Below are 9,708 nucleotides of genomic sequence, written 5' to 3' on the forward strand. Positions count from 1 at the left end.
TTTAGTAGGGTGGGGGAAGATGGGACACCTTTCGTTTAGTTTTCTCTTTCCATTTGGTAGTAAACAAAGAACATTCAATGAATTATAAAACCGTATCCTCACGACTTCCACAGACCGTTGTTAATTGTTTAAAACACGATCAGGCTATTTGGATATTATGTATTAAAGGTGTCCCATCTTCCCCCACCCTACTATAACAGTTTAAAAAGTGTTATAATGAGCTATTTATAACAAATGTATTAGTATTCCATTATGTCCTTATTTGATTCCTCATTTTTAACAGTTTATACTGTATAGAATAGGACTCGTCCAGGAAACTGTTGGATTTTCTTTGAGTTTTTTTCTGTGGAACTGGAACTTGGCCAGATTTGATCTGAAGACCTGTCAGATTTTCCTCCGGTCGCATGGAAGAGCGGAGATCAAGGGTGGAGTAAGATTCGGATGCGGGATCTCGTTTCGGAGGAGCTTTTGTCTGGCATCCCATCATACAGTGATCGGGAAGAGCAAGAGAGTCAGCTCCGCTTGTGAATTTGCTTCTGTGTATTAGCTTTAGACGTTGCGGTGACATTAAAGCGGATTTTGGAATGCTGACTCTTATGTACCTGGGTGACTGTGAAGTCCCAGGCTCCATAGAATCACTAGGATCAACAGGAACAGGGAATAATCGTTTGTTGATAGTGAAATTAACGATCCGAGGATCCCGAGTATCACTTGGATCCGGACTCTTTTCTGACATCTTTTCTCCAGTAAATTTTGGCAAATTTGTGATTGAAGATTTCGGTGTTTTGACCATTTCATTCCATTGTTTCCTGCTATGGCATGACGAGCGATTAAATTTTCTGAACTCGTTTATTTCATCCAAGTATGAATCTGAGAAATCGAGTTCCGGATTCTCGTTTTCTACGACTCCAGCGATCCAATCGTAACCAAGAAGAGGAGGAGAGGATCTTTCCTCCAAACCTGCTGGGGAGCAAAAAGAATCAACCTTTGAGGTGGAGGACTTAAAAGTGACACGAGGATGCTGGTTTTCTTCCTCATCATGATGAGGAGCATTGAGAAGAATCGATTTTGGCTTTTTCATTGAATCAGTGGCTCTATAAGGACGATTGTTTCCGGAATTTGTCAGCAATGGATTATTTGTGGGGGTTTCTGAGAAAACTAAATTTTTCTTTTTCTCAATTTGACTGTTTAAAAAACTTGAAATGATAGGGTATTTTCCTTGTAAATTTTCATCATATTTGGGAGATTTTACAGGAGACGGTAAGTCGACATTTCTTTTGCCTTTATTTTGGAATTTTGCACCGGGTGATTTTGCCATGCGGTGTTTTGCTTCTGAAATTAATTTTCCAGATTGTCGCAATGCATCGTTATCCCAATTATTAAAATTTACTGTTGAAGTAAGAGGGGCAGACGATAAAGCATCCAGGTTAGAATGTTTTGCAGCTATGATAAGACTACAAATGTCTTGTTGTGATTTTCGTAAACGATCCAGCAAATTTTTGTTTGCCTCTCGTAATTCAAGGTGACTAAGATCGGACATTTTTGCAGTTTATTTATTTGACACTGTTTATAAAAAGGTGTTATGTTATTGATGTAGGTCTAGTAAATTACGTACAACGTATTTTTAAAACGGTGGTAATAAACTTACGGGTGCTAGTGAAGAGTCTCCCCCCCCACCTTATTTGCTAACCACTAACCCCTAACCACCAACCCCTATGACCACTAAATACTAACCCCTAACCACCAACCTCTATGACCACTAACTACTAACCCCTATAACCACTAACCCCCTAACCATCAACACCTAACCCCCTAACCAAGGGGCTAGAGGTTAGTGGTTAGCAAATAAGGTGGGGGGGGGAGATTCTTCACTAGCACCAACTTACGGCGCATACTGTTTTAATGGTGAATTTACTTACTATAAACGTACGCTTAAATATTAAGTAATTGGTTAAAATAAGCTTTAAGTAAGAACTTCAGTAGAAACTTAACTTTATTAGTTTTTATTTTGAGATAATAACGAAAACTTTTAAAATTTATTCATTCTGTCACGCTTGACAGATTATGCGTGTTTTTCAATAAAAATATTATACACACAATGGCCCTGGTTTTACGGTGTGGGGAGTAAAAAAATTAGCCATGATTGTTTGAAGAAATTAGTTTGGAGTTGACAGTACTGCTATAAACTGAAATAAAATCTATCGTTCTAAAATCTAAATAAGAAAAATAATATATTGCCTGAAAAAGAACAATTATAAGAGAACACAGCGTTTTGGTTTTCAGTACTACATCAAGGTTCAATGTGTGTAACAAATGCGTCTAAACCAAAGTACATAGTGATTTCTATGGACTTTGGTCTACACTAGAGTCCACTCTGGTCCACGCAATATATTATACAAATACGCAAGATAATTAGTCCCCCTACCACCCTTCCCTCAGGTAAATAGACGCTATATAGGGACTTTTGATCATTTAAGTCTTCGTAAAAAATCTTCTCTTCATTTATCTCTCCAACTCCCCCCCGTTTTTAAATAGGAAATATTGACAACAATAAAAGTACACTACGTAGATTGGCGTTTATTGTGGTATCATCGTGTTTCTCGTATGTAGCCTATAGGCAACACCGCAGCATTAACTAAGCGATGGGACGAAAGCAAGATAACACAAATCAAATAAATAAATTAGCACTAAGAATGTTAACAAACAATGAAAAGCACAATAAAGATGAATATAGCAAAGTGATAAAACAATACGAAAAGCGTTTCGAAGTAATTTCAGGGGTGGTACATTGTGCGACACAATATGACAGAACTATATACTATACCTCAAGCAATTTTAACTTGTGCTAAAAAATGGAAAACGTACCACTGAAACTGGTCACCAAAACCTAAATTTGGACCCTAATTTGAACCTAACGCATTCGGGGACCAAACTATGTGCAACGATTAAAGCAGCTACAATAGAACGGTTCTAACACAAGCATAGTGACATTATAAATTGGAAGATGGCATGTTCAACAAGTTTGGTACATTGCTATAATCTGGTGGTGGAGCTGACCAACCAGAATGAACTTCGACGCGTCTGCTCTCAACGACCAAACGACTGTTGTGTTCCTGGGATCCCACAATTTGCACGGGCACAGTATTCCGGGAATCAGTTTCGTCTCGAACAGCTGTGAAAGCGATGCCTTCATCGCTGTCCGTGGTGGCTTCTTTATACCCTTGATGACTACGTTCCTCGTCCGTTTCCGGGTTTCGCCTGCGAACAAACAAACTATTTTAATCAACTAAATTGGAAAAAGCACTAATCAATTTCGCATTGGGTCCGCCTATAGTTATTGGGCTAAGCAGTATAGGGCGTTCCGCATACTTGTAATGTATATGAAACAAACAATAGAATTTAATCCTTTGAGCTCGGTTGGTTCCCTTGAGATTACTGAACCAATATTTTCTCGTGTGAAACTTCCATTCAAAATTTGTTTGTTTTGGCTCATAGAGTTCATATTCATTCAAACATGTGAATCGTTTACGATATCACTCCATACGATATATCACCAACGCATGGTGTTATATAAGTACTGTGGGGTAAGATGAGACACCTTTAGCACATGCTATATCCCAAATTTCCCGACCGTGTTTTAAACAATCAAAACGACCTATGGTGGTCGTGAGAATACGGTTTTATAACTATTTGAATGTTCTTTGTTGACTACCAACTTTGACGAGAAAATAGAATGAAAAGGTGACCCATCTTTTCCCACCCACAATTTCTTGCTATGAAATTTCCGTTTAGTTTACCTGTATTGCTTTACGAAGTGGTGAAGTATCATTACAACTATTACACCCAGCGCTAGTGCAACAGTTACACCGAATGGGATCAACCACGTTTCTTGTCCAGTTCCATTGCTTAGATGGTCCTTGACCAGTTGCTGACTTAAATCCCGATCCATTTTAAATTCGTGAAACAAAATTTGTAACGTTTGTAAAACTACCTCTGTTGAGAATAAAAGAAAACGTTTTAGTGAATAGAACACGACGACCATTAGAGCTTTGAGCTGTAACTTGAAACTAATTGAACACTTAAACGGTTTGGTATCCTCCTGTTTTGCTCGAAACGAACTTTGCTCGATAAATTCTGTTCCTAAAGTACTCGCCTATTTGTTAAAATAATGCTAACACATGTTCTGCCTACGGGTACAAGCGGAAATGAAGGTAAGAATTTATGTGTCTGAGACATGCCTGTCACAAAGAGACATTGTTTTCGTTTACCGCAAAGCAGACATGTTGGTAGACTCTATTAAGTTATTAACATTCAAACACTACCACTTCTTAAACTGAAAAACGATGCTACGAAAGAGCTTACAGTAATATCCCACAGTATTTACAAACACGTAGTAACGGCTACGGATGGCTGATGCAATAACGATCCGCCGCCTTTTACTATGAACACAACGAGTGGAAAATTACAAGGCTCTTTCTTTACTACGCCTGTGTTTACTTGTCCTTCTCTCTTCCATTATAAAATCGATCCACGAGAATAGATCGAGAGGCGGAAAGGGGCGGGACTGAGAATGGCACGTGACGTCAGAGACCTGCTTTGCGCTGACGTACACGCACGAGAGGACGAAAGGCGATTCACAAATAGCGGCGAAGGAATTTTAACCAACAAACGGTGACTCATCCTTATCCGGAAATCCATGACTTGAAAATTTTACGAAAATTTCCATACTATTGACGCAAAGTAAACTATAAAATCATTCTAGCAAATAAATTATGAGATAACTTATTGTCAATATTTTTTTGTACTTTAAAGAAGCGTAACAACTTAGGGATTAAAACAAAATTTTTAACTGTTCTAAAGTTTTAAAATGCTTGCTTTAACATTTCGAACATTAAACCAAAACAACTGTAGCTTTTGGAACTGTCTATATTATTGATGGCTGGCTATAGTTGTACAATCTGATTTGATCTTACTACGGATATGACGCGTTTCCCTGTTGTGATGGTCCATAGTACCACCGATGTTTAATGAAAATCTCTCCCGCCAGACAGACCGAATAAAAAATCCTTGGCAATGTTTGTAAAACGAAATACTTTCCTTTCTGCCTTTCTCTCTTGAGGTAGACGATGACAACGATAAACTATTATAACATTGATAACCGGGTATCAGTCAATACAGATATTTGAAGAACTCCTGAAATATAGTTATAGTGTTGCCAAACGTATTTTTAAAACTGGTGCCTCTTGCGTTCTATATCATTTTAATACAGCTTTATTCCTACAAAACTGTAACTAATCTGACACAGGTTAACTATTAAATTAAAGGCAACACTGTCTACACTCGACTGAACAACCAATGCATTTAGTTTATTTAGACTAGAGCGAATGGCTTGGACGTAAGTAAAGAGATTGTAAGCTTTCGATACAAAGCTGCTCTATAGAAAGTCTGGATATGGAATTACCACTGTATATGGTGGATGCATTCACTGATCAGCCGTTCTCAGGAAACCAGGCAGCTATCTGCTGGATTGGTAACAGGTAAGGAGAAATCTAGCAACATACTTACCACGGATAGTTGCGTTTCGAATATGCACAGCTTAATGAAGTACCTTCAATTCTATGCATATTACATAAAGGAAACAACTCTTGCTAATTAATATTCAATATAAAAACAACGGTTTGAATGCCATGCTACAGTTAGTATTTTTGTAACTGCAGTTCTGAGAAATTTTAATTGCAATGCTGTATGTGACAACGAATTTCCGCCAGGTATGTCACAATGTAAATATGCCATTAAAACTGCATTTCAATCTGTATTATCAATCTCACTGATATCAAATTACAGTTTTGTTGAAATATTTCTTTTAAATTTAGGACTTTGTCCGAAAAGCGGATGCAAGATATTGCAGCGGAAATAAATCTGGCAGAAACCGCTTTTATCTGGTCGAAGTCGAACGACTATGTTGACGAAAAAAGCTTTGGGTTGAGATGGTTCACGCCAACCAATGAGGTGATATAAAATTTAAAGCAGATCCAATACAAGCGTGTTAACTGTTTTCTCGTCACATAGGTTGCCTTATGCGGACACGCGACGTTAGCAGCTGCAGCAACTCTGTTTCACATCGCGGAAAACAAGAATGACGTCGTTACGTTTTCTACTCTTAGTGGTGATCTGTTTGCTACGAGACAAAACGGTAAGCGTTTATTTACAAGTAACGTAAAACACACAGCATATAGTACAATGGGGGAAGATAGGACACTTAAGCACATATTGGGTCCGTAAATAGAATATTAAAAAAAGAGTCTCGTCTGACAAAGTGTCCCATCTTCCCCCACCCTACTATATCGATTATGTACTTTTGTAGATAAGATTCTGCTTGATTTTCCATTGAACAAACCTGAACCGTTCAATCATCTGGATTTGAGCAGCACGATAGACGTGACTTTACAAACTGATAACGTTACCAGAATAAAAGAGATTCTGTTGTCAAAAACCGCCAAGAAACTTCTCATTCGCATGAAAGATGATTTTAGCTTGACTGACCTACAAGCTATTCGACCCAATTTTGAGTTAATGATGAAATCGCACGACGGTTTAATATTCAAAGGTATTATCGTGACCACTAAAGGAGTAGGCGAGTACGATTTTTTCTCACGCTACTTCGCACCCTGGAATGGAATACCCGAAGACCACGTGACAGGCTCTGCGCATACAGTTCTAGCGCCTTACTGGCGTGACTTCACTGGGAAAGACGTCATGTTAGGGCGACAGTGCTCGAAACGCGGGGGTGATGTGCAAGTAAAAGTAAGAGCTGACGGGAGGGTGGACATTGGAGGGAACACCAAGATTATCCTGAAGGGTCATCTTTGTCTACCAGAGCAGGAATAAGACAATTTTCAACTTTTTGTAAGGTTATGGTAAAAAAACGGCTCAAAAGAATGTATTTAATGTTATGAATTATCATTAATGAGCAAACATAAATAAGGGGCCCTCTGAAAAAAGGTTGTGCTGCTCTGTTTAAACTTATGTTCAATTTCGATGAGAAACAATGAATTAGGTCCGCTTAGTGATTTCTCTCACAAAATCTGGACCACTGGTCCTATATAAACATAAAAGTCCGCTCAATGCAACTCCAGTTCCAACACCAAAAAAGAATCGTCCAACTGGGGGGAGACGCCTAAAAGAAATTTGTTTAAATTTTGGTACTAGGGAGGAATCCTTTGTTACAAATTTGCATAAAGCAATACGATTTAGGGGAATTGTTTGGTATTGTGGCCCTTGGGTGTGGGGAAGATTCTTTACTAGCACCAGAATTAGTAGAATATGCACAGAAGTCTATATAATTACCTGATCGTTTTCTTCAAAAATCCAATTGTTTCTTCCTCCATAGCAGCTTGAGGTCCATGATTTTGAACATTAAATACACCTGATAGAAAAAGACTGACATTTACAAATTTGTTGGGTTTAGCAAAGTGCATACTGAACAGGGTATATCAATTCAAATTTTAAATTTAGTACATACTATTATACTAACCAAATTCTGTCAAAGAAAAATTGGAGTTTAAATGACTTAAACCATCATGACATCAAATAAAGGCGGTAAATAACACTCATAAAAATCGACATTTTGCAAAGAAATGAATAACAAAAGCAGCACCATAAGTCTTATAATAATAAGAAAAGAACACATGGCTGTAATCCGGCAAGATTTTTCCCATTTGGTTCATATGTGTGGCTATATACAAGACACTTAATAGTATGATTTTTGCTTACACAATGACAATTATAAATAATGAATAAATACAGTAAATTACAAAAATTAAAACAAGCTTTACAATTACATCTCTATCACACACAAAGGTGCTTAACTTTTAAAAAGTCAAGGTACCAATTAATTTAGTATAAAAAAAAAGTTTATGCCAACCTTTATCAGGCTTTATTTGGGAAATAGACTGGATTTTTCATTGCACTAACACCACTGTATAGTGTCTATTCCAAGTGATGTTGGTAATATACGCTCACCTTGGATTTCCTTGCAGTGTTTATTTCATAAGATGTTTATAAGATATGCCATTAAAATGTTTACGTATTCAAACTGGGTAGTTTAATTTTTTTCAGGGTGTTCATGCATACCTTGCATACCCATGTTAGGTGCCTATGATAACACACCTGGTAATGAATAAAGAGCTCCAGCTGCTGCTCCACCAAATATTGTATTAATTTCATCATCAACACCCCTCGTCTTCTCGCATATTATTGAACATGCACAGTAAAGAACAGCAACTGACCCAAACTTCTGAGCCATCTGTCCACCGTTCTTAAGCACTGCACTGGTCATTAACATTCTTTGTGATTTGCCCTGTATTAAATTGTGATTTTTTTCTTGTGCAGAGTTATACAAAGTAATATAAAATAGGCTTGTAAAATAACATTTTAGAGTGTGGGCTATATTTGGTCATACTCATATTTGGTTTTGACGAGATCCCGCTTGTTTAGGACAGTTATTTTTCACGTTTGCACGTGCTATCATCAAAAAGTGACAGAGAATCACACTTAGTTTAAAACATGTTTTTTCATTGTTCAATAAGTTTGCATGCGTGAAACAAATTATGGCGCGCACAACCAAAAGTTTGTAAACAAAATCGCTTGTGCACCTGCCATACTCTGCAGACTGGGGGGTTATAAGGGTTACCTAGTTGAGTTTAGCGGATACTAGATAACATCACAAAGGAATTTTACTACTCAACTCAAACTCACCTTTAACCACTGCAAGCCACTGTATCGAAGGCTTTCCACTCCTCCTATAAGAGCTCCGCTTACTGCGGCAGTTCCGATCATAGTAAACATGGTTTGCGCTCGGGAACGAGTGGCAGCTGCATCTTCAGGTAAAATGTATTCCTCTGCTGCTGTAAGGTACTGGGGGTTGATGTTCAAATACGGCGTCTGGACTTGGGAGCTGGAACGGTTCATGCTCGGGAAATCTCCACTTGTGTCTGCGCCACTGTTGGACCCAAACATATTTGTATGTATTCCTATTATACGCTTTACCTTATAAAAACGACCTCTACGAACACCTGCAACACGTAGTATTGTAGCTGAAGTTAGTTTTAAAACAAAAACATCTAGCAATATATATATTACCATATACAAATTCACTTTACAAAACTGAGAAACCTTAGTTACGCGATCACGAACTTCTTTCTTACAAACTGGAATTGTTACCACGTGATGGGTCCTACTAAAACACGCCCGGCGGGGCCCGGTGGGGCCCGGTGGAAAAAAATATACTAAAACACGCCCGGTGCGGGGCCCGGTGGGGCCCGGTGGGACCCGGTGAGGACCCGGTGTTACGAGTCATACTAAAACACGCCCGGTGGGGGGCCCGGTGAGTATTTCTTGAAAGGGGAGCTTTCCCTATGCAAGAGCCACCAAATTGCGTGTGTGAAACAGAACTTGTGAAAAAATTGGAAGATATTGTCTGTCTTCAAGGCATAAAGATGGCAATTATCGGTGGTAGAAGTTACATTCTTGCTTCGCACGTCATCGCTGAAACAAAATGTGCAAAGGAAATAACACATGATGATGAAAATGGACACGTAATTCGCAAGTCCTTCAATTATCGCTCTGCTAAAACGGAAACAAACGTGGGATCGCGCTACTGAGGGCTTGTCCGAATACGTAAAAGCCTAACACGCTAACTAAAAGACA

General features: G+C 38.4%; 4 protein-coding genes across 4 annotated transcripts in view; 1 reads left to right on the forward strand and 3 right to left on the reverse strand.

Annotated features, from left to right (window-relative positions):
- The window catches only part of LOC101242949 (migration and invasion-inhibitory protein), a 2,042-nt gene extending 411 nt beyond the window's left edge, over positions 1–1,631 (reverse strand). Inside the window, exon 1 of the mRNA XM_004226334.4 lies at positions 194–1,631. Within this exon, the coding sequence (XP_004226382.1) occupies positions 251–1,540 (1,290 nt within the window). The 5' untranslated portion in view covers positions 1,541–1,631 and the 3' untranslated portion in view covers positions 194–250. The remainder of the gene's footprint in view (positions 1–193) is intronic.
- A 926-nt stretch (positions 1,632–2,557) lies between these two features.
- On the reverse strand, positions 2,558–4,313 carry LOC100184939. Its single transcript, XM_026835356.1, has 3 exons — positions 4,086–4,313; positions 3,798–3,993; positions 2,558–3,258 (listed from the first exon to the last, which is right to left on the reverse strand). The coding sequence occupies exons 2-3, from the start codon at positions 3,947–3,949 to the stop codon at positions 2,991–2,993; spliced, it is 420 nt and encodes a 139-aa protein (XP_026691157.1). The 5' UTR covers positions 3,950–3,993; positions 4,086–4,313; the 3' UTR covers positions 2,558–2,990.
- Positions 4,314–5,287: 974 nt separating this feature from the next.
- On the forward strand, positions 5,288–7,001 carry LOC100180223 (phenazine biosynthesis-like domain-containing protein 1). The gene is made up of 4 exons (XM_002128236.5): positions 5,288–5,537; positions 5,874–6,009; positions 6,070–6,193; positions 6,365–7,001. The coding sequence occupies exons 1-4, from the start codon at positions 5,452–5,454 to the stop codon at positions 6,886–6,888; spliced, it is 870 nt and encodes a 289-aa protein (XP_002128272.1). The 5' UTR covers positions 5,288–5,451; the 3' UTR covers positions 6,889–7,001.
- LOC100187325 (mitochondrial import inner membrane translocase subunit Tim23) lies at positions 6,578–9,100 on the reverse strand. Its single transcript, XM_002128192.5, has 4 exons — positions 8,758–9,100; positions 8,170–8,359; positions 7,348–7,426; positions 6,578–7,177 (listed from the first exon to the last, which is right to left on the reverse strand). Exons 1-4 carry the CDS (start codon positions 9,016–9,018, stop codon positions 7,054–7,056), a joined length of 654 nt encoding a protein of 217 aa, XP_002128228.1. The 5' UTR covers positions 9,019–9,100; the 3' UTR covers positions 6,578–7,053.
- Positions 9,101–9,708: the final 608 nt, after the last annotated feature.

Source organism: Ciona intestinalis, chromosome 8, assembly GCF_000224145.3.
Source record: "Ciona intestinalis chromosome 8, KH, whole genome shotgun sequence".
Classification (NCBI taxonomy): Eukaryota; Metazoa; Chordata; class Ascidiacea; order Phlebobranchia; family Cionidae; genus Ciona; species Ciona intestinalis.

Bases quoted from the DNA above. Each gene is read 5' to 3' on its own strand.
- LOC100184939 (XM_026835356.1), bottom strand. From the start codon at position 3,949: ATGGATCGGGATTTAAGTCAGCAACTGGTCAAGGACCATCTAAGCAAT. The intron at 3,259-3,797 runs GTAAACTAAACG...GTTTGTTCGCAG, and splicing joins CACTTCGTAAAGCAATACAG to GCGAAACCCGGAAACGGACG.
- LOC100187325 (XM_002128192.5), bottom strand. From the start codon at position 9,018: ATGTTTGGGTCCAACAGTGGCGCAGACACAAGTGGAGATTTCCCGAGC. The intron at 8,360-8,757 runs GTGAGTTTGAGT...AATTTAATACAG, and splicing joins GTGGCTTGCAGTGGTTAAAG to GGCAAATCACAAAGAATGTT. The intron at 7,178-7,347 runs GTAATTATATAG...AATTTCTTTTAG, and splicing joins TTTTTGAAGAAAACGATCAG to GCGTCTCCCCCCAGTTGGAC.
- LOC100180223 (XM_002128236.5), top strand. From the start codon at position 5,452: ATGGAATTACCACTGTATATGGTGGATGCATTCACTGATCAGCCGTTC. The intron at 6,010-6,069 runs GTGATATAAAAT...CTCGTCACATAG, and splicing joins GGTTCACGCCAACCAATGAG to GTTGCCTTATGCGGACACGC. The intron at 6,194-6,364 runs GTAAGCGTTTAT...GTACTTTTGTAG, and splicing joins GTTTGCTACGAGACAAAACG to ATAAGATTCTGCTTGATTTT.